This window comes from Meriones unguiculatus, chromosome 9 (genome assembly GCF_030254825.1).
Source record: "Meriones unguiculatus strain TT.TT164.6M chromosome 9, Bangor_MerUng_6.1, whole genome shotgun sequence".
NCBI lineage: Eukaryota > Metazoa > Chordata > Mammalia > Rodentia > Muridae > Meriones > Meriones unguiculatus.
The window spans coordinates 119,566,488-119,591,177 of NC_083357.1; the positions used below are offsets into that span (position 1 = coordinate 119,566,488).

The 24,690-nt window shown below is 39.3% G+C and overlaps 1 protein-coding gene across 2 annotated transcripts in view; it reads left to right on the forward strand.

The window, feature by feature from the left end:
• Positions 1–216: 216 nt before the first annotated feature.
• Itgbl1 (integrin subunit beta like 1) overlaps positions 217–24,690 on the forward strand; it is a 279,024-nt gene continuing 254,550 nt past the window's right edge. The window contains exons 1-2 of one of the 2 annotated variants that reach the window (XM_060391671.1): positions 217–621; positions 1,464–1,681. In XM_060391671.1, the coding sequence (XP_060247654.1) occupies positions 524–621; positions 1,464–1,681 (316 nt within the window). In that variant the 5' untranslated portion in view covers positions 217–523. The remainder of the gene's footprint in view (positions 622–1,463; positions 1,682–24,690) is intronic. The other variant, XM_021648794.2, reaches the window with a different exon arrangement.

Here is a 24,690-nt window from a genome sequence, read left to right on the forward strand (position 1 = left end):
AGTTGTGTTTGTCAGCTGTGTCCATCCCATTCACATCACTCAAGCTGCCAATGGCCGTCTTTTATAAAGTGGGTTAAAAGCGATTCCCTGCCGCGTTCACCCAAAGCCCTCCCCCTTCCTTTTCACAATTCAGGAATTATTTTAACGGTGCCTTTCCTATCAGCCAGATCAAATATCCTCATGTTAACTATTTCTGGGGCCTGTACTTGAAGAAAGACATGATTTTTCTCAAATCTGTGAACAGGACACTTTTTTAAAAATGTCAAAATAAACCATCTGCTTGTACAACTGTTTCTAATTACTTCCCTGCCTAGACTCTCCACTGGAGGAGTTTGGCACCCGCACCCGCCCAGAGTGGCTCCACTGCCCAAGTCTTCGCAGCCTCCAGGAGGAGCCCGGAACCTCTGAGCACGGGTGTCCTGAGTCCTTCTGCGTGGACATCTGCTGGTGACACCCATTCCTCCTGCTCCTCCCTTGGAGCAGTGCAGCTGGCCTGCCTGCCCTCCTGCCTGCAGAGCTCAGCATGCATCGACCAGGCTTCAGGAACTTCTTGTTGCTGGCATCTTCCCTTTTCCTTGTTGGGCTGTCAGCTGCTTCTCAAAGCTTCTCACCATCTCTGAGGTAAATTTGGTTTATTATTCTTCGAGACACACCTGTCCTGCTGTGCGTGTCAGAACTCAAGCTTGCAGATGTTTGACTGTCCTAAGCCAAGAGCAGTTACTAAGTGGGACATGACATAAACTGTTTTCAACCTGTTCTGACTTTTCTTCCCTTACATCTAACTTCGGTGTTGCTTCATATTTGTTTGTTTCCTTTTTATTTGGAAAACTATTCATGGAGTAAAATATCATTTCTTCCTCTGAAAATATGTGTTAGGGGGATTTTTTCTTTAAGTCAAAGATGCACTTCTGCGTACCTGTCACTCCACAGCCTGTAGAGCAGCTGTTTCCACTTTCTAATACAGGGCTTGCTTGATGGCCCTGTCACATTTTGTATAGAAATTTGAAAGAGACGGGTTCCATTTAACTTTTAAAAAGTAGAGTTCATAAAGTCTGCTTCAAGCACAACTTAAAAGCACTTCCTATCTTATAGATGATACATTAAACTTTTTCTATGCATTCGTCTCTTCTCTCTGGCTATCAGATAGTAACGGGACATTTTAAAAAAAACGAACAAAAGCCAGCCAAGTATCATACTTCAGACTAATTTGCATTTAATCAAAATGTGCATTTAAGATTCCGTGGCAATCTACCAGGGAGCAAGGGGTCAGCCATCTCCTCTGTCTACTTGGAAGGTGCTATTTTTAGTCATGGTTACAATCAGCCCTTTAGAGGGAAGCTTGGCCCACAGAGAAATGAGGCTTAGGCCTCTCCACGCGGCGGAGAGGAAGAGCAGGCTTGGAGTAAAAGGGGCAGGGTGTGTGTCTGACCTTGGCCTGCTGGGGCCTTTCTTATCTCCTGCAGAAGCCTGTCGGGCGCCCCCTGCAGACTGTCCCGGGCCGAGTCCGAGCGCAGATGTCGTGCACCTGGGCAGCCCTCAGGGGGCGCCCTGTGCCATGGCCGTGGCCAGTGCGAGTGCGGTGTCTGCATCTGTCAAGTGACGGAACCTGGCACCTACTTTGGGCCGCTGTGTGAGTGCCAGCAGTGGGTGTGCGAGACCTACGACGGGAAAACCTGCGCAGGTAAGGCAGAGGCGCTGCCCCCTCCGGAGTCACCTGCCTCCAGATAGGCCCTGAGTTAAGTTACTGCAATCAGAGAGGGCCATGCTTCTATGCAATTTCGGCATCTTTTATTACGGTATTTCTCCTCTGAGGCCCTCACTTAAGAGAAAATTAATATATATATATAATATTTTATTTATTATTATTGGAAAATATATAAAGTACGTTTCACTTGAACACTTAAAAGCATATATTTGTATATATATATATTCCCTTTGCACACTTGAAATATATATACATATATATTATTTATATATATTGTTATTTTAACTATATTAACTTCAAAGCTTCATTATTAGGAATAACTCCCTGGAACGAAAGCAAAGTTTTATTTACTATTTCACTCCAAACTCAACTATCACCCAGTCTTCTGCTCTATTCTTTCTGGCAAGGCCTTCACAATGGTGTGAGTTTTCAAAAAATTTTCCAGGCCCTTTTAGTGTTCCTGTTTGATTAGAAAATAAAGTGGTGAGACCTGGTCTTTAGCAATGATGAGTGAATGCCATCTCATGAGCTTTCCTGCTAAGGTCCCTGGCTGGTGCCTGGCTGTGATTACAGCTTTGTGATGCTATGGGCTTTGGAGCTTTTTCTCCTTCCTTGGAGAAACTGGTTGTTTACTTACGCCATCTTAGTCACTGAATTCTTTCCTTCTTGATACTAAGGACCAAATCACATGGCTTTTGTGCCTTTCCATACAGGGCGAAATACTTGTTTGTTTACAGCTGAGGAAAAGCTTGTGCCCATTTGACATTCTTGCTTTGCAGAGGAGTGTACACTGATGGGTGACACTGAGATTTCCCTTTAGGGTACTCGATGGTATCTGCCCTGACACTGCTGTGAGCACATTTGCTAGGCCCAGAAAGAATCTCCACAGGGAGCCCAGAGCTGCCGTGCCAGCTCATCTTCCTGTTCTGTGCTTCAGAGTTAGCTTCTCTGTCCTCTTTTCAGTTTCGCAACTAGTATGAAAATATGACAAAATGATTTTTGTCTGCTCTTTTTTGTTTGTTTTCTGAATTCATCTGACATTTACCTTGGTGAACCCCTGTAAGTCCTTTGTAAAAATACAGTAATTGCCAGAGACTTCCTTTCAGTTATGGAGAAAACAAATCCTGTCCTTGTACATCACAGACTGGTTAGAGTGTTGAATCTGTCAGAAAATTTCAGACTTCAAATCCTAGTCCAATTGAGCTCAGATGTTATTTGAATATCCAAGCCTTCGTTTCTTCATCTGAAAAAAAAATAAGCCTTTTAAAAACTATTTAGTTTATTTTATATGTATGAGTGTTTTGGCTGCTTGTGTACTACTGGAATGCCTGCTTCTTGCGGAGCTCAGAGGCAGGTGTCCAGTCCCCTGGAACTGGAGGTACAGATGGTTGTGAGTCACCGTGTGGAGGAGAGTACCAATTGCTTTTAACCACTGAGCCAGCTCTGTAGCCCTGCAAAATGGGCATTTCAACAGCAACAACCTTATGAGGTTTCATATGTATAAAACATTTCATGTGGTGTGTGACATGAAGTGGGTGTTCAGTGCATACCGATGTGTTGATGTGTAGAGCATCACTACGTGGACAGAGATGGATGGGTGGGCAGATAGAAAGATAAATAGGTATCTGACCAATGGTTGCTGGGAATGTGTGGCTGAGATCAATTTTACTTTCTTCATGTAGTCAGCCTGTTACTGATTTGAGGCTCACAAGGTCAAGCAAGGATAGCAATTTTGGCCTCAAAACATCTGCAGTATGCACACTCTGCCCTTTTAAAGTGTAGTCAGCTAGGATTCTTACACTGTGAATCATAAGAACTACTTATTTTAGTTTGAGCCAGGCGAAATGTCCACATTACCACAAGTATGTTTCTTTCAGCGGTATTGTGTTCACGGTACCTGAATCTATTTCTCACTTCTGTAGCATACAGACTTGGCCAGTGACTGGTCCTACAGGTATGATGGTCTGTTGTGGAATAAACTGATTTTTGTAAATTGAATCTGTAAGATAAGCAGCAATTTTTCTTTGCATGAAAACAAACTTTAGCTTGGTATTTCTAAAGCAACCCTGGAAAAATCCCATGAAGAGTAATGACTTAAAATAAAACACTGGCTTCCTAAAAATTGTTTAGAGTTGCTTTTGAAATGTGTCACTTAAAATTGATCCATGGTTCTTTCATGGGTACAGACCCCTCACATAAACACAATTCGAATAAAACAGGGTGCTACAGAGGTGACTCGTGGTTAATAGCACTTGTTGCTCTTAGAGAAGACCCAAGTTCAGCTCCCAGTTCCCATGTCAAATAGCTCCAGAACCATGAAGCTTCACCTCCCTGGGGACTGGACACCTTTGGCATCTTTAAAAAGGTGTTAGTAATTGGGAACAACTACTGAATTCAATTTAGGTAAGACAAAGTCTGGTGTACCTGTTCGGCTCTTTCCTTCTGAAGTGGTTGGGAAGGTGGGCTATGTGGTGACTTACCGTTGCATAGGGAGGTTACCAGAACTACCAAATAGCTATAATACACGGTAGGGTATGATCTAGGGAGGGGGCCATTGATCCAGGAACTAAATACTGTGGCTAAAATTTTGTTAAAGACAGAAAGCAAATGATGCAAAACTTTAAGGGTAGGGAATTGTTAGAAGAAAAAAAGACTTGGAATTTCAAATGAGGAAGAACTTAAGTACCAACTGAGGTTTGGGAAGGTGTTTGGGATGCACTAGGAATAATATAGGGAACACAGGGTTGGCTTGGCTGGATCTTAGAGCCATAGGCAAAGTAGCAGGGGATCTGTTGAAAGAAGTTAGAGTTGAAGAAGTTAAGTAGAACAATAAACCTTAACACAGTTTGTGTCTCTTAAACAACAGCTAGGATAACTGCGTTCTGGAACACAGGAACGACAGGTTGTGCTCTGGTTTGGGAGATGTCATGGTGCAAGGGCATGGTGTGGGAGAGAGATTCCGTGGACAAGAATTTAGTTCAAATGCTGTGCACATTTGTATCCCAAGGGAGAGAGAACAGGACAGAATTGGGATGATTTTTAAAAGCTATTTAAAAGCATTGTTCTTGTGGTTTGGCACTCAAGGATTAGATAATGAATGAAAACTGAGGGAGGTCTGAGTGAATGGGACAGTGATAGAAAATGTGGGATAAGGAAGTCACTTAACCAGCGATTTTTATCCCTTATTATAATACAGTGTTTTATGTTGAAATGCCATGAAATGCAGAACTATTGCTTGAGGAATGCAACTTTACACTTAATTAGCCAAGGATCCTGGGACTGAATGGGAATCTTGTCTGAACTATTGACGGGTTTGAACTGGTAACTATGAGCCAGTTATTAAATTCCTCCAAATTCAGTATTTCTAGAGGCAACACTACTCTTGTGGTTATGAGAAAACTTGTATCAAGTATGCTATTCCAAATAATTTCCGTGTTTACATACAAATATATTTGAATTATATAATTAGGCATTTATTCAGACTATTTAATATTCTTATCTATATTAGTTTTATGCACAAACACAAAAATATAAATAATGGAAATAACATTAGATATCCTTGGCATATGAGATTTTTTTGAAGTTATTTCTGACTTTTACACATAGTAGTTAAATAACTACCATAAGGTGATTTGTCTTTGTAAGAAGATTATACTTTCTGGAATTTCATAATCTGAGGGCTATTTGGCCTGCTTTTCTGCTCCATAGTTATGTTTTCTATTAGACCATAGAGCCATTTCATTCCAAGTCTGTTTTTGTGGATTCAGTCTTTGGATTTTCCTCCTTTGGTCATTTTCTGTTCTCCATTTCCTTCTTTAAGCCTTACCCAGCAGTCTTTGCTCTCTATTTTGTCTTGGTCTAGCCCTCCTGTACTTAGCCTCCTCCTTCTGTCTGTGTGTCTTCAAGTCAAAGTGATGGAGAACCTGCGATCACTGACAGGCTTTAGTCTCCATCTCCACTGAGTACCACACTGGCTGGACTCTAGTCTGTATATTGTTTCCTTTCATGCTTTTCCTTCATGGTCTTGGCATTACTTGTAATTTTGGATTGGGTTCACCAGTACTGGCTTCCTCACTTTACATGAGCTTTTGGGGTACTTTGCTCTCATAAATATCTGTTTTTAGCAGATATATCTTGTATTATCTCAAGTAATGTAAAAGTAAAAGTTCTTCTCTTATATAAACGACCACTCATAATTTTTCTCAGTTTTATGGATGAGGTAGATACAACTCTGAAGATCTGCCATGGAGACCCCAACACCTTGGCTGTGCACATTACTTGCTCTTGAAAACTTAGATCATATTTATAATCTTAGGTTATCTAAATCAAATCAAATAAATATGACCGAGCTGATGTTATTTTTTACATAATCTTCTCCAAAATAAGAAAAGAAAATTTCATTTATATGGAACATCTTAAATTTGCAAAGAATATATTTTCTTCACAGATTTATGAGTGTCTTCAGTGTATTCTGAGGTGTAAAGGTAGATCTAACCCCCTGTGCCTTTGTGTTGCAAACACCATCCCCAAACTCCTCTGTTCTTTTGTTGTCAGTCACACACTGTCTCATCTGATCTTGTGAGCCACAACATTCATCATCTTGAGGTGAGTAAACAGTACCAACCAGTGACCAAGGAAATCTTGGCTCCTTCTCCAGCACCAGGTCTGTCTACATACCAGTATGTTTCCTGCCCTGACAACAATAGAATAAGCCTCTGAAACAGTAAGCCAGCCCCACTTAAATATTTTCCTTGTAAGACTGGCCTTGGTCATGTTGTCCCTTAACAGGTATAAAAGCCTACATATGACAATGTTCCAATCCCTCTGTTGGAAGCTGGTTACAGGAGATGGCTGGTTTCAGGCTCCACATGCCCCATTGCTAAGAGTCTTAGCTAGGGTCACCCTCATAGATTCCTGCCAGTTTCCAGTGCACTAGTTTTCTTGCTCATCCCAGAGGTGCACCCACATTACAGCTGTCTCCCAGTTCTCTCTCCCTCTGTACCGCTCACACTTGATCTGTCTCTTCCCGTTCATACCCCCACGACTGTCTAGTTCCCTCCCACTGTCCACCCATGTTGCTATTCCATTTCCGCTCTCCAGTGAGATTCATGAGTCCCTCCCAATCTCCAGAATGCTTCTTGTTTACTTAGCTTCTTTGCAGCTGTGGATTGTAGCATGGTTATTCTTTCCTTTATGGCTAATATCCACTTATAAGTGAGTATATACCATGTTTTCCTTTCTGGGTCTGGGTTAGATCACTAAAGGTAATCTTTTCTAGTTCCATCAATATGCCTGCAAATTTCATGATGTCCTTCTTTTCAATAGCTGAGAAATAATTCATTGTGTAAATGTACTACATTTATTGTATCCATTTTTCTTTTTGCTTTTATTTTTTAATTCATGTATTATTTTTCTTAATTACAGTTTATTCACTTTGTATCCCAGCTGTAGCTCCCTACCTCATCCCCTCCCACTCCCACCCTCCTTCCCCCATCTTCCTCCATGCCCCTCTCCAAGTCCAATGACAGGGGAGGTCCTCTTCCCCTTCCATCTGACCATAGCCTATCAGGTATCATCAGGACCGGCTGCATTGTCTTCCTCTGTGGCCTGGTAAGGCTGCTCCCCCATCAGGGGGAAGTGATCAAAGAGCCAGCCACTGAGTTCATGTCAGAGACAGTCCCTGTTTCCCTTACTAGGAAACCCACTTGAAGACTGAGCTGCCATGGGCTACATCTGTGGGAGATTCTAGGTTATCTCAATGTCTGACCCTTGGTTGGAGTATCAGTCTTAGAAAAGACCCCTGGGTCCAGATGTTTTGGATCTGTTGCTCAACTTGTGGAGCTCCTGTCTCCTCCAGGTCTTTCTATTTCCCTCTTCTTTCATAAGATTCCCAGAACTCTGCCCAAAATTTGGCTATGAGTCTCAGCTTCTGCTTTGTTACCTTGCTGGGTAGAGTCTTTCAGAGGCTTTCTGTGGTAGGCTCCTGTCCTGTTGCCTGTTTTCTCCCTTTTCCAATATCCATCCTATTTGCCTTTCTGAGTGAGGATTGATCATCTTACCCAGGGTCCTCCTTCTTGCTTAGCTTCTTTAGTTGTACAGATTTTAGTATGTTTATCCTATATTATATTTCTAATATCCACTTATAAGTGATTATATACCATATATGTCTTTCTGCTTCTGGACTACCTCACTCAGGATGAGATGCCCCTCAACTGAAGAGTGGATACAGAAATTGTGGTACGTTTACACAATGGAATACTACCAGCAATTAAAAATAAAGAAATCATGAAATTTGCAGGCAAATGGTGGGAACTAGAAAAGATCATACTTTATCCAATTTTCTTTTTCTTTTTGTAAGCCTCCCCCATCCATACATTTGATTTCTTTTAACTTTTATTAATTGCACTTTATTCACTTTGTATCCCCCCATAAGCCCCTCCCTCCTCCCCTCCCAATCTCACCCTTCCTTCCCCTTCTTCATACATGCCCCTCCCCAAGTCCACTGATAGGGGAGGTCCTCCTCTCCTTCCTTCTGATCTTAGTCTATCAGATCTCATCAGGAGTGGCTGCATTGTCATCTTCTGTGACCTGGTAAGGCTGCTCCCCCCTCAGGGGGAGGTGAATTGAGAGACATCTATGTTGTTTCCAGTTTCTAGCTATTATGAATGAAGCTATTATGAACATAGTTGAGCAATTATGGTGGAGCATCTTTTGGGTATGTCCAGGAGTGGTGTAACTGGGTCTTATGGTAGTCCTAGTTCAAATTTCTGAGACACCCTCAAATTTATGTCCAAAGTGGCTGTATATGTTTGTACTCCCACCAGCAATACAGAAGTGTTTCCCTTGTTCCACAATCCCACAAGCATGTGTTGTCACTTGAGTTTTTGATCTTAGCCATTCTGATGGGTGTAGGATGGAATCTCAGAGTCGTTTTGATTTGTATTTTCCTGATGGCTAAGGATATTGAATATTTCTTTAAGTGCTTCTTGGCCCTTAGATATTTTCTGTCAAGAATTCTTTGTTTAGTTCTGTACCTCATTCTTTATTTTGGTTATTTGGTTTGTTGATGTCTAGTTACTTGAGTTTTTAAATATATTTTGAATATCACTACTCTGTCAAATGTAGGGTTGGTGAAGATCTTTTTCCATTCTGTAAGGCAAAGAACACTAACAAAAGGACAAAATGACTGAAGCTTTTAAGTGTCATGAGGTCCCATTTATTAATTGTTGATCTTAGAGCCTGAGCTCTTGGTGTTCTGTTCAGGAAGTTGTCTCCTGTGCTAATGCATTTAAGGCTCTTCTTTATCTTCTCATCTATAAAGCTTGGTGTTATGTTGAGATATTTTATTCACTTACATTTTAGTTTTGTGCAGTATGAGATATGAGTCTATTTGCCTTCCTCTAAATGCAGACATATAGTTAGAGCAGCACCATTTGTTGAAGATGTGTTCTTCCATTGTAAAAATGTGGCTTCTTTATCAAAAATCAAGTGTCCATAGATGTTTGGATTTACTTCTGGGCTTTCAGTTTGATTCCATTTTTAAACCTGTCTGTTTTTAGGCCAATATCATGCATTTTTTCCTTTCTATTTCCTTATAATACAGCTTGAAGTAAGGGATATTGATACCTCTAGAAGTTCTTTTATAGTACAGGAAGGTTTTAGCTATTCTGGGTTTTTTTTTTTTTTTTCCACACAAAGTTGAGAATTGTTCTTTCAAGGTCTGTAGAGAATTGTGTTGGTATTTTGATAGAAATTGCATTGAATTTGTAGATGGCTTTTGGTAGGATAGCCATTTTTACTATATTAATCCTACCAATCAATAAGCATGGGAGATATTTCCATCTTCTGATATCTTCTTCAATTTCTTTCTCTAAGGACTTGAGGTTTTTTTTCATACAAGTCTTTCACTTGCTTGGTTAGTTACACCAAGGTACTTTGTATTTTTTTGTGTCTTTTGTGAAGAGTGTAGAGTGTAGTTTCCCTAATTTCTTTCTCAGCCCTTTTCTCTTTTGTATACAGGAGGGCTACTGATTTTTTTTTTTTTTTTGAGTTAATTTTTTTTCCAGTCACAATACTAAATGCGTTTATCAGCTTAAGGAGTTCTCTGGTGGAATTTTTGGGATCACTCATGTATTTTATTTTTTATTTATTTATTTTTTTCATGTATTTTATTGTATCATCTACAAATAGTGATACTATGATCTTCCTTTCCGATTTGCATCTGCTTTATCACCTTTAGTTGTTTTATTGCTCTAGCTAGGACTTCAAGTACAATGTTGAAGAGATATGGAGAGAGTGAACAGCCTTGCCTTATCTCTGATTTCAATGGGATTGATTTAAGTTTCTCTCTGTTGAGTTTGATGTTGGGTATAGGCCTGCTGTATATTGCCTTTACTATGTTTATGTGTGGGCTTTGTGTTCATGATCTCTCCAAAACTAAATATGAAAAGGTGTTGGATTTTGTCAAAGCTTTTTCTTCATCTAAGAAGATGATCGTGTGTATGTGTGTGTTTTAAGTTTGTTTATATGGTGGATTACATTGATGGATTTCTGCATGATTAACTACCCCTGCATGGCTGGGATGAAGCCTAATTAGATGATATCTTTGATGTGCCCTCAGATTTTGGTTGCAAGTATTTTATTGAGTATTTTTTCATCAATGTTCATAAAAAAACATTGGTCTGAGATTCTCTTTGTTTTGTCTTTGTGTACTTTAGGTATCAAGGTGAATATAGCCTCATAGAATGAGTTTGGTAATATTCCTTTTTTTTTTGTATTTTGTGAAATAGTTGAAGAGTATTGAAATTAACTCTTCTTTGAAAGTGTTGTAGAATTCTGCATTGAAACCATCTGACCCTGGGCTTTTTTGGATAGGAGACTTTTGATGACAGTTCCTATTTCCTTAGGGGATATAGGACTATCTAATTTATTTACCTGATCTTGATTCAACTTTAGCAAATGGAATCAAACAAGAAATTTGTTCATTTCATTTATAGTTTCAAATTTTGTGGCATATAGGATTTTGAAGTAGGACCTAATTATTCTTTGGATTTCCTCAGTGTCTGTCACTATGTCCCACTTTTCATTTCTGATTTTGTTGATTTGGATAGTGTCCTGTTGCCTTTTAGTTAGTTTGGCTAAGAGTGTGTCTATCTTGTTGATTTTCTCAAAGCTCCAGGTCATGGTTTCATCAATTCTTTGTATTGTTCTCTCTTCTAATTTATTGATATCAGCTCTGAGTTTGATTATTTCCAGCCATCTACTCCTCTTGGGTGTGTCTGCTTCCTTTGTTTTTTCCTAGTGTTTTCAGGTGTGCTATTAAGCTGCTGTATGAGATGCCTCAAATTTCTTTATGAAGGCATTTAGTGCTATGACCTTTCCTCTTAGCACTGTTTCATTGTGTCCCATAAGTTTGGGTAAGATGTGCCTTCATTTTCATTGAATTTCAGGAAGTTTTTAATTTTTGTCTTTATTTCTTCTCTGACACTGCTGTTATTGAGTAGAGAGTTGTTCAGTTTCCATGCCTGTATAGGATTTTTACTATTTCTGTTGAGGTCTAGTATTAGACCATGGTGGAATGATATGATACAAGGGATTATGTTAATCTTCTTGTATCTGTTGAGGTTTGCTTTGTGCCCCACTATATGGTCAATTTTGGAGAAGGTTCCATGAGGTGCTGAAAAGAAGTTATACTCTTTTGTGTTTGGGTGAAAAGTTCTGTAGACATTTATTAGGTTCATTTAATTTAAGACCTCTGTAAGTGTCATTATTTTTCTTTTCAGCGTCTTTCTCAATGATCTGTCCGTCAATGTCTGTAAGTGTCATCATTTTTCTTTTTAGCTACTTTCTCAATGATCTGTCTGTCAATGAGAGTAGGGTGTTGAAGTCTCCCACTATTAGTGTTCTGGGATTGAAGTGTGATTTAAGCTTTAGTAATTTTTCTTTTACTAATGCAGGTGCTCATGTTTTTAGGGCATGGATGTTTAGGAATGTGATGTCCTCCTGATGGATTTTTCTTTTGATGAGAATGAAATATCACTCCCCATCTCTTTTGATTAATTTTGGTTGAAAGTCTATCTCATTAGATATTAGGATTAATACTCCAGCTGGCTTCTTGGGTCTGTTTGCTTGAAAACCACTTTTTCAGCTCTTTATTCTGAGGCAGTGACTGTCTTTGATGCAGAGGTATGTTTCTTCAATGCAGTAAAATGTTGGATCCTGTTTCTGCAACCATTCTGTTAGTCTGTTTCTTTTTATTGGAGAGTTGAGTCCATTGATGTTGATAAATATTAGTGACCAATGACTGTTGGTTCTTTTTATTGTGGAATTTATTTCTTCTCTGTCTCCAGGGCTTTCATGGCTTCTGTTTTCTTTATTGATTCTAATTTCGTTTCTTGTCTTGAATGATTTTTTTTTCATTTCCTTCCCGTTTGATTGTGGATTCCTGTCTGTCCTTGATGGCCTCTATTTGTTTGTTTGTTTCCTCTTTATTTGCCTTTAATAATTGTGTAATTATAGGTTTAAGATCATTTTCCTGTGTTTCAACTGAATTAGAAAATCCATTGATGGGAGGGGGGGTTTCTGGTGAAGTCATAATGTCCTAATATTTATTGATTTTTATTCTTTGGCCGACCTCTAGCCATCTTGACTGTTTGTTCCTGGAACATGTACTGCAGACTGGGTCCACCTGTCTCTGGAGTCTGGAGTAGTCTACAGGAAGATGAGAGATGTCCAGGGGCTCATGAGTGAGTGCTGGCCATTCAGATGCAGCTACGGAAGAGAGGGCTCTGTTCTAAGTTCAATGTCTGCCGGCTCACCATTTGTGACCCAGGTAGTTCAGGCAGCTGGGGCACTGGCAGAAAGATCTCCAAACTCTTATGCCCCAGGTCCCGCACCTTGCTCAGCTCTTCTGGTTGCTCAGCTCTGCTGGTTTCACTCTCTCTGCTGTGCTTGCTGTTTCTGATCCAGGTGGGCTAGGCAGCTGAGGAGCAGGCAGAAAAATTTCCACTCTTAGAGCTGCTCCAGCACCTCATAGGCTTCCTTAGGATGGGAGACAATGGACCTTTGCTCTTTTGATGTGTTATTGCATTCAGTTTGCAAGTGTTTTATTGAGTATTTTTGCATCAATGTTCATAAGAGAAATTGGTCTGAAATTCTCTTTCTTTGTTGACTCTTTGTGTGGTTTAGGTGTCAGGGTGAGTGGTAGCATTCTGTGCTGAATCCATCTGGCCCTAGACATTTTTTGGATAGGATACTTTCAATAACTGCTTCTATTTTCTGGGAGATTATTGGACTTTTAAAGTGTTTACCTGATCTTGATTCAGCTTTGGTAAATGAAATATAGCAAGAAAATTGTCCATTTTCTATAGGTTTTCCAATTTTCTGGGATACAGGTCTTGTATTAAGACCTAATGATTCTTTGGATTACTTCAGGATCTGTTTAATTTTTGATTTTGTTAATTTGGATACTGTTTCTCTGTCTTTCAGTTATTTGGCTAAGGGTTTGTCTATCTTGCTGATTTTCTCAAAGAACAAGCTCTTAGTTTAATTTATTCTTTTTATTGTTCTCTGTTCTCCTTTTTTTTCTAATTTATTGATTTCAGCCCTGAGTTTGATTATTTCATGCCCTTTACTCCTAACGGGTGTGTTTGCTCTGTTTTTTAAATTTTATTTTTGTTCTAGATCTTTTAGGTGTGCTTTTCGATTGCTAGTATGAGAACTCTTCAATTTCTTTATGAAGGCACCTAGTGGTATGAACTTTCCCCTTAGCACTGCTTTCATTGTGTCTCATAAATTTGGGTATGTTGTGCTTTCATTATCATTGAATTCTGGAAAGTTTTAAATCTCTTTCCTTATTTCTTCCCTGACCCAGTGGTCATTGAGTAGGTAGTTGTTCAGTTTCCATGAGCCTGTAGGCTTTCTGTTGTTTCTGTTGTTGTTGAGCTTCAGCTTTAATTCATGTGGTCTAACAAAATACAAGGGGTTTTTCAATCTTCTTGTATCTGTTGAGGCTTGCTTTGTTTTGGAGAAGGTATTGTGAGGTGCTGAGAAGGTATATTCTTTTGTGCTTTAGTGAAATATTCTGTAGATATCTATTAGGGCCATTTGGTGTCTATCTGTTAGTTTATTTTTATAATTATTTTATAAATATTTTTATAATTATTTCTCCATTTAGCTTCTGTTTCACTGATCTCTCCATTGGCAAGAGTGTGGTGTTTAAGTTTCCCACTATTAATCAACAGGGTTCAGTGTGTGATTTAAGCTTTAGTAATGGTTCTTTTACAAATGTGGGTGCATTTGGGGCACAGAAGTTCAGAGTTGATATCTTATCTAGATGGATTGTTCCTTTGATGAGTATGGAGTATTCTTCCTCATCTCTTGATTAATTTTGGTTAGAAGTCTAATTTGTTAAATACTAGAATGCCTACTCCAGTTTGCTTCTTGGGTCCATTTGCTTGGAAAACCTTTTCCAGCCCTTTACTCTTTAGGTAATGTCTATCTTTATTGCTGAGGTGTGTCTTGTATGCAACAGAAAGATGGGTCCTGTTTTCATATTATTTATGTTAGCCTGTGTCTTTTTATTGGGAGTTGAGGTTATTGATGTTGAGGGCTATTAATGAACAGTGGTTGTTAATTCCTGTTATGTTGGTGGTGGTGGTATGAGTTTGTGTGTTGTGTGTGTGTGTGTGTGTGCTTCCTTCTTAGTTTTGCTGATGTGGGCTTACTTATTTCCTGTGTTTTCTTGGGTGTAGTTAGCTTCCTTGGGTTAGAGTCCTTCTAATATTTTCTGTATGGCTGGATTTGTGGATAGATATTGTTTAAATTTGTTTTGTCATGGAATATCTTGTTTTCTTCCTCTATGACAGTTTAAAGTTTTGCTGGGTATAGTAGTCTGGGCTGACATCTGTGTCTGTTTTTAAAATATCTGCCCAGGCCCTTATGGCATTTAAAGTTTTGAGGGAGTTATTTTCCTCCTTTAAGGCCCCTATCATTTTCATAATGTCAGATTTGAGATCATTTTCTTGCAGCCCAGATGTGACAGTACCTTCAGGTCTTGCTCTGGTAGGATAGCTAGTTTCTGGAGGTGTCATGTGGCTCTGGGTTTTGTTGCTTGTGTTCCTACGCTGACTTCTAGTCATCTCTCTCTCTCTCTCTCTCTGTGTGTGTGTGTATTTTTCCCTTCTTTTTTTTCTGATGTGAAATTATTTATTGTCTGTGTTTTCTTGGGTGTAGTTAACCTCCTTGGGTTGGAGTTTTTCTCTAGTATCTTCTGTAGAGCTGAATTCGTGGATAGATTTTTAAATTTTGTTTTATCATGGAATATCTTCTTTCTTTTATCTATGGTGATTGAAAGTTTTGCTAGGTGTAATGGTCTAGGCTGGCATCTGTGACCTCTTAGAGTCTACAAGATATCTGCACAGGCCTTTATTTTAGAGACTCTGTTGAGAAGGGAAGTGATTATAATAGGTCTGCCTTTCTATGTGACTTGGCCTCTTTTCTTTGCCATTTTTCATACTCTCTCTTTGTTTTGTACATTTAATGTTTTGATTATCATGTGTGAGGGAGACTTACTTTTCTGGTTTAATATATTTGGTGTTTTACAAGCTTCTTGTTCATTTATAGGCACCTCTTTAGGTAAGATTTTTTTTTCTCTGATTTTGTTGAAAGTATTTTCTTATCCATTGAGCTGGGAATTTTCTATTGCTTATATTCCTATTACTCTTAGTTTTGGTCTTTTCATGGTGTCTGAGATTTCATGGATGTTTTGAGTCAGAAACATTTTAGATTTACCATTTTCTTTGACTGATGTAGCAATTTCATCTATTTTATCTTCAATGCCTTCTATCGCTTGTGATACTTCTTCTGTAGTTCCTATTTGCCTACCTAGATTTTCCATGTCCAGGTTTCTTCAGTTTGTATTTTCTTCAATCCATCTATTTTCATATTTAGTTCTTGAAAAGTTTTTTTTTCACTTATTTGTTGGTAGTTTTCTCAATTTCTTTAAAGAGCTTATTTGTTTTCTCTTTAAAGGCCTCTATCATCTTCATAAGTTTGGATTTAATGTCCTTTTCTTGTGTTTTATCTGTGTTGGGATATCCAAGGCTTGCTGTGGTAGGATAGTTGGGCCTTGGTTGTGCTATATTACCCTGGCTGTTGTTGACTGTGTTTTGACACTGGCCTCTTGTCATCTGGGTTTGGACTTATAGTTTTCCTTGTTACATGGCTGTTTTTTTTCAGAAGTCCCTGCCCCGGGGGCTTCTGATTCTTCTCTGTTCTTCTGGCCAGAGTGGACATGGGTTCTGGTGCAGCTAGTCTTCAGATCCAGTAAGTGTCTCTGCTGGGATTTTTGTGTACTGCTTGAACTCTGGGGTTTTGAGTGCCAACATTGCCTCTGGGTTCCCTAGAACAAGCATTGCCTCCAGGAAAGCATGAGTCTTGAGTATTTCGCCAAAATTGTGGGAGAGAATATCGTGCCCAGGGGATGGGGTAAAGTTTAAAGCTGTTGAGTGTGCTTTAGGGGGCATTTGCAGGCAGAGGACAAGGTCTTACTTGGAGTCCCTAGTGTAGATGTGGCCTTTGGAAAAGCAGCTGAGTTGTAGGTAGGAATATGGAGCCCAGAGGATAGGATCCCTTCTTCTTCTTCCTCTTCCTCTTCCTCTTCCTCTTCCTCTTCCTCTTCCTCTTCTTCTTCTTCTTCTTCTTCTTCTTCTTCTTCTTCTTCTTCTTCTTCTTCCCCTCCTCCTCCTTCTCCTTCTTCTCCTTCTCCTTCTCCTTCTCCTTCTCCTTCTCCTTCTCCTTCTCCTTCTTCTTCTTCTTCTTCTTCTTCTTCTTCTTCTTCTTCTTCTTTCAGTGTTTTGAAGCCCTATATTTATTTATTTTAATTTTTTTAAAAATTACTTACAGTTTGTTAACTTTGTATTCTTGCTAGATCCCACTCCCTCTTTCCCTCCCAATCTCACACTCCCACCCTCATCTCCTTGCTGCCCCTTTCCAAGTCCACTGATAGGGGAGGACCTCCTCCCCTTTCATCTGATACTGGTTTATCAGGTATCTTCAGGACTGGCTGCAAAGTCCTCCTCTGTGGCCTAGCAGGCCTGCTCCTCCCTTGGGGGAGGGAGGAGAAGGTCAAAGGGCCCACCATTGAGTTCATGTCAGAAATGGTCCCTGTTCCCCTTATTAGGATACCCACTTGGATACTGAGCTACATCTGAGCAGAGGTTCTAGGTTGCAACCATAAATGGTCCTTGTTTGGAGAAACAGTCTCATAAAAGACTTCTGTGCCCAGATATATTTGGTCCTTGTGGAACTCCTGTCCTTTCTAGGTCATTTTAACTCCCTCCTCCCCCTTTTGTTGTATTCCCTGAACTCAGCCGAAGGTTTGGTTATGAGTCTCAGTATCTGCTTTGGTACACTGCTAGGTAGAGTCTTTCAGAGGCCCTCTGTGGTAGGCTCCTGTCCTGTTACTTGTTTGCTCCTACATCCAATGTCCATCCCATTTGTCTTTTTAAGTAAGGATTGATCATTGTACCCTGGGTCCTCTTTCTTGTGTATCTTGTTTAGGTGTATAGATTTCAGTATGTTCATCCTATCTTATAGGTCTATATAAGTGGGTATATACCATGTGTGTCTTTCTGCTTCTAGGATACCTCACTCAGGATGATCGTTTCTAGATCCCACCATTTGCCTGCAAATTTCATGATTTCCTTGTTTTTAATTGCTGAGTACTATTCCATTGTGTAAAAGTACCACAGTTTCTGTATCCATTCCTCAACTGAGGGGCATCTGAGTTGTTTCCAGGTTCTGGCTATTACGAATAAAGCTGCCACAAACATGGTTGAGCATGTCCTTGCTGTGTGCTTGAGCATCTTTTGGATATATGCCTAGGAGTGGTATAGCTGGATCTTGAGGAAGCACTATTCCTAATTGAGAAAGCACCAGATTGATTTCCAAAGTGGCCATACAAGTTTGCATTCCCACCAGCAATGGAGGAGGGTTCCCCTTTCTCCACAACCTCTCCAACATGTGTTGTCACTTGAGTTTTTAATCTTAGCCATTCTGGTGTGTGTCAGGTGAAATCTCAGGGTCGTTTTGATTTGCATCTCTCTGATGGCTAAGAACGTTGAGCATTTCTTTAAGTGTTTCTCTGCCATTCTGTATTCCTCCTCTATTGAGAATTCTCTGTTTAGCTCTGTACCCCAATTTTTTTTTTCAATGCAGTTTATTCAGAAACCTTGAACAATCCTCGGACCCTGGGGAAAGCCAGCCCACAGCTTAAATAGCCTCTGGGTAGCCAACCCAGGCGTGCCACGTGGGCAATGCAGATAGGTCCACATACATGGAAGCAAGCCAGATCCTCAGCCTTCGCCAAATGTGGAATTGTTCGTGACAGAGAGCACTCACCATCGGGAAGGTGGAAGACAGAAACCAGCTCCATCTTTAAGGCATAGCATTCTGCAGCTCTCTACAGTTCCCCCTTTTTGTTTTAGATGCATCAGGCAAGAGTAGAGGTCTGATCTCTGATATTAGAAATAAATAGGGACTTTGTACCGATGTTCATTTAGGTGTCATCCACCCAAAGAGCATCAGACCCGTCCGATACCTTTTTCTCAGAGGCGGGACCTGGGGCATCAACCCGCATGCAACCAGACATGCTCTTCTCTGGGTCCAAAGCGGCTGACCCTGAGTGCAGTGCTTAGCCTCGCATCCTGAGCGTAACATTTTAGCTTTTTATGGTATCCAACCATGCTTGGGGAGAATGTCCTGCTTCAATGGCTGTAAAGGCCTGAATGATCAAGGCTGCATCACACTGTTTTGAGACTCTAATCTTGCACATATACCACAGGCAAACCAAGGAGACCAACACCAGAAGGCCTGCTAACGCTCCCATGCCCGCCCATTCCTTCAGATGATTCATGGCTGCAGCAATCCATGAGGATAATCCTGTGGCTAGTCCTGTGTCCACTCTGGTAGAATTTACTGTGACAATGGCCACTCTCAGCTGCTCCATCGTAGTATCGAATTCTCCAGTCCAATTACCTAAAATATAGCTCGACAATTGTTTAGACAGATTTGCAGCACAGGAAAAATTCTCATGTTATATGCTAGTGACTCAAAGTCCAGCATATTTTCATTGACAGCCAAGTTGAGTGATTTGCCATAGGGTATCAATTTGCTCCTGCACAAGGTCAATCCTCTGATTGAACACCATCAAGCTTCCTTTTAGTTGAGCATTAATTCCTTTATGTACAACTAAGGCATGAGCTACATTGGCTAAATGATTGTTCAGGGTCTGAGCAGTCTGCCCAGTATGACTCATGGCTAGTGCCCCGGTGGTAGCTCCAACAGCCGCCAATGAGATGATAGTAACAATGGTGGCTGTAGTTCCAAGATCCCTTTTCTGTCTGAAGAGAGTCATAGCGTGAGGGGCATCAACGGGCACAGACACGCAGTGAGGCATGCGAGTAACCAGGGCATACCTAAATTTACTAGCATTCCAGCATTGGGCAAAAAAGCAAGTATCATCACCACAATTACTTGGCTCTATCTGGCTAATAATGAATAAAAATGGGGGATATAGACAAACAGGTGTGGGCTTATAGGAAATATTATGAGAAGCCTTAACCCCCTCGTTGGAACATCCTGCATCAGTTCTAGAACTAGCAGTGGTGGTGTCCGAAGTCTGAGTAGGTTCAGGAGACCATTGCCCCCAGGGGCGAGACGTACTCCATGCCAATTGACTAACTCCATGTTTTCCTCCACTTTTGAAAGTCATTTAAGGTTCTTAAATTATTTTTTCCCTTTTTTTCTAAATTTTTCATCAATTACACTTTATTCATTCTGCGTCCCCCCATAAGCCCCTCCCTCCTCCCCTCCCAATCCCACCCTCCCTCCTCCCTCTGCTTGCATGCCACTCCCCAAGTCCACTAATAGGGGAGGTTCTCCTCTCCTTTCTGATCTTAGTCTGTCAGTTCACATCAAAAGTGGCTGCATTGTCCTCTACTATGGCCTGGTAAGGCTACTCCCCCCCAGAGGGAGGTGATCAAAGAGCAGGCCAATCAGATTATGTCAAAGGCAGTCCCTCTTCACATTACTATGTAACCCAATTGGACTCTGAACATGAAAGGACAGTAACAAATATCTGAACACTAAACCTGTCTAAGAATATATCAGTAAAAGAATTTCACTAAATAATTGCTTGGCTTATTACTCTATCAAAATATAAAAGGATTCAGACAGTGGTGATCTTATTTGATCTTTTTTTATGTGTTTGTTTTGATAAAAGACTGTATTCTTGGCTTCAGTTTAAAACTATCCACACAGCCAAGAGCAAGCTTCCACACACAGAGATGTATGTAGCTTTCTGGCACTCTGACTTTTACACATTCATGCTGACATTTCCATGAGCATGAGTTGGCTTTCTAGACTTGCATGAGGGAGTTCCTTATACATGGAAGTGATAGTAAACTTGCCTTCCTTGTTTTCTGATCTTGGCAAGAGGGAACTTGAGATCAGTAGAACTAGGAGAGCAACATTAGTCTGAAATTCAAGACCCAGAATCACACGTGACAGGGCGAAGCCTGGGACTAGTGGTGCTGGAGAAATCTTCTGTGGTGTTTTTAAGCCTCTTCACAGATGAATTCTCAAGCGATTTTTTCATTAACTCTTAAATTTGTAAAGATAGAGAGCTGGGAGAAGGTTACAAATCTCATTTTCTCTGGAAAAAGAGTGCTTTGTCTTTTCAAGAATCACATTTCCTGGCAAATAAGAAACTGTATCTTATAATAGAAATCACTCTTCTGTCTATTCCAAATAATTTTATTTAAGGTTCGGTAGAAGAATAACGGCTTTATAAAGAGAGAAGGAGAAAAAGGACTTTACTAGGGCAGTGGCCTGACCTTGAACCACCTCATTCTTTGCTCATGCTGTGAAATAAGTGTCAGTGCTCCAAGACCTATCATAGTACTTGTCCATGAGCAGTTGCTGATTCAAATATCAAATCATTCCAAGTAGATAGTTACCCACCTGACTTTCCTGACTCATTATTTTATCAGGAATTTTCACAAGGAAAATCAGGCTAATTTTTTTTAAAAGTGGTCAATGAGTTTTACTTCAAATCTTAGCAAAGCAGTAACTATACATTTGTTACTAAGTTCATGGGGAAGAGAAATGAGCCAAAATTAGAAAATCAAAACACGGTAAGTATATTTCCTAATTGATCATTAATGTGCCCTTAAAGCTACATTGATGTGCCCTTAAAGCTACCATTATCTGCTGTACAGAATAGTTACACAAAACTAGTTATTTTTCTAAACAAAATGACTTGACCATTTAAGTTTTTTCTCTACAAAATACAAAGTACAAGTTACAGGCTTTTATTTTCTCAAGTAACACCAGTAGTTACATACACTCTAACAGCTGTTTTGACCTGAAAATAATTATTTATTTCAAGAAAGAAAATATGTAGTATAGTGGGTAAAATTATTATTATTTTTTTTTTAGTTTGTTAGACATTTATTAAACGTATATATGCAAACATTGTTCTTTTTTTGTGGGTAAAATTCTATCAATTGCCTGCTTGGGTAGACTGGAGACTTGGATTTAATGGTGAGTTAGTAACAAGAAAGAATAATGAGAATATTAAACTTACATTTCCACATGGTTTGTTGGCATATTTTCATGTATAAATTCAATTTTTATAATTTTAAAAAGTAGTGAATATAAGTCTCTGGCAATCATACTGAGAAATCCTGAGTAGAAATTTGCCCTTTCTAAAATCAACATGAAGCACAATATTAAAGTGAAATTACATATTTATTGAAAATATTTTCATAGATTTTTTTGAGAACTAAAATAGAATTATAATTTTTCAGGGGACTTCATTTTACATATTAAGATAAAATGTGTCTTTTTTTCTTTAGAAAAACCACATGTTGGTTCTCACTTCTGCTCTTTGTTAGTGAATTTACATAAAAGCTTAAACACTGGAGGACTGCCTTCTGGATGTAATGTTCAAAAAAACCCTGCAATAACAGAAATTACTGGCACACAATTTCTTGGCATATCAAGAAAAACACTTCTTAGTCACAATTAAAGTCCCTCAAGGGAATGTATTCTGTATTAACTATTATCAAAATAAGAAAAAATAATTCTCCTGAGTCAGGAATGGAAGAAACCCTGAAATCTGTATTTCTCCTTTTCTATAAAAGAAAAAAACAATAAAAGAAAAATGTAGAAAGGGTTTCAATCTATGTACTTGTCATTCTCATGAGCAGACACTCTTCTTGCTTTCTCTGTGATGGATTTTTAGCTTTTATAAATGTCACATTAGAAACTTTCTCTTTTGCTCTTATAATATTTGCTTTTATAATGGTCATAAAAGGAACTCTAAAAATTTGGCTACACCAATTTTAACATATGTGTGACCCTTTTGACTTGAAAGTGATGTGAGCCTAGAGAAATGCAGAGTGAGGGACAGCCACAGAAAACTGAGCACTAACTTATCATGGAGGTTTGCTTTATCCCTTGGATGCATGTGTTGGACTTTTGGGTCTTGTTATAAAGTCTCTGGGGACATTCTGAATAATGTCACTCATCAGCCTGCCCTGAAATTATCTATAATTGCATATAATTACTGAAATTATCATCCTGAATTTCAGATGCTGACAGATGACATAGTACTTTAAGACACAAGTGACAGAATACTGACCTATCATAGCCCAGACTTTCTTCGCTCAGCTGAGTAAGCTCTCCCTCCCTTGGGAAGCTGAGAGGCTGTTTTGGATAGAACAGAGGCATCAGCACAGACTGCACTGGATAATGCACAGAACCAGGAAATAATAAACAAATGCCCCCTATTTCCATCATGTTTGTTCCTTATTGTGGGAGTTTTTGAAGTCACTTTTTTTTTTTTTGAGACTCAGTTAAGTGAAAATTATGAAGCATTTAGTATTTATATGTTTATGATGAGTTATCTAGGAAGAATGGGGATATCTTAGACTGTGCTGTTTTGGAGGTAGAGAAGCTATCTGAGGGTATCTGGTGACCTTGAGAAGCACTTGCTTACCTGCAGCTGAGTGTTGAAGAGGGAGATCCTGTGACCGTCTTGAAATCCCTACTTTCTTTGAGGGTTTTAAGAACTTTTCTTCCATTGATAATTACTCCTGTGCCTTTCAGTTCTCTCTCTGTGTGAATCTAACCACACACAGATTCAAAAAGTATTCAGGGAAAAGGTGTGCTGATACTGAATTGTGTTATTGTTCTCTGAACAATACAATATAGAATGACCACTTAAAGAGTAATATTCTGTATAATTTGTATTTATTGTGTTGTAGCATGTTATATGCAGTATAGATAGTATTTGCAGTTGATGAAAGTATATGTATATTACACAAACGCTGTGAACTTCATGCAAAGGTTTGAGTGTTCAGTTGTTTGTGTCCACACAAACTCCTAGAACAACTTTCTACAAATACCAAGAAAGACTATGTTTAATTAATGCCCACTGCCTACATGCTATTGTAACACAGGCAGCACTATTTAAAAAAATGAGTCTTTAATTTCCCAACGACTCACAGACGGGCCATTGAAAACACAACAAAATTTATCTTGTAGATGCGTGGTTATCAAGAACTGAAGAGTCCACACCTCTCATTGTGTGCCAACGACAGCTGAGGTGTGGAACATATGAACCCTGCGATGAAGGGTGTTGTATGGCAGCACTAGGAAGAGAATAACATAGTTTTTTAAAGCAGCCTTACATGGAGTGCCGTGGTTTGAAGGGAAATGGACTTATATCTTTGAATGTTTTTTTAAAGCAGCCTTACATGGAGTGCCGTGGTTTGAAGGAAAATGGACTTATATCTTTGAATGTTTGCTCCTCATTTCGTGGAACTATTTGGAAAGGGGAAGGATTAGGAGGTGTGACATTGTTAGAGGAGGTTACTGAGGTGGGCTTTGAGGTTTCAAAAGCTCACACCAGCATCAGCGTCTCTTTTTGGCTGCTGGCTATGGATCAGGATATAGCTCTAAGCTACTTCTCCAGTACCACGCTTGTCTGCCTGCTTGCTGCAAAACTCATGACAACAATGATAAAGGATTAACCTTCAAAAGCTTTAAGAAAGTCTATAGTTAAATATTTTCTTCTATAAGTTGCTTTGGTCATGGTGTCTCTTCATAGCAGATAACAATAATTAATACAAGGACCAATCTTAAAAAAAAAAGACCAATTACAACAAGGGATCCTGTGAGCTTATTGTGGATTTTAAATAAGACATGAAACTGGTAATTGTCTTCACTCTTAGTGTTTGCTATATGTGTATTGCATGGAGTTAAAAATCTTGTAAATCTTCTCGACACACTAAGGAGAAAGACAAGCATGTATGGGAAATTAATGAAGTGTTTATGATCTCGTGTTGTGTGATGTCCAAACTTCACAATCCTTTTTCTATATTAAATTCAGAATGATGCACCAAGTAACAGATAAACACTGATATTAAATCTCTTCTCTGCAACTTTAAATGGCCATATGTAGTATCAAGCTACAATTATTACATACTGTTTTCATGCGTGACAGTTCAAGAGGCAGAATAGTGAGAAAATGGAGAGAGAACTGTCTGGGTTGAAAAGTTGGTTCTGTTTATTTTGAGCTGTGTGATTTGAGGAAGTAAACTGACTTTCTTGTTATTGTGAGTATAAGGACCCAGAAAAAAAATCCCTGGCATGAGTGAGGGCTCAACAGAAACTACTCTTCCTACTTCTGTCAGTTTTATATACTAATTTACATATACAACTTTGTTGTATACACCTCAAGCAAATTAATATATTCTATAATATTATACTTGAGGACTAAAGCTTTATTACTGGAAGAGTGCTTTATTACAAGCCACTCTCAATAGAACAATGTGTAAAAAATGAATATATATTTCTCATTGTTGAAGATGCATTCCAGCTACAACAAAGCCAGAGTCCAGGCTTCAGGCTAGCTT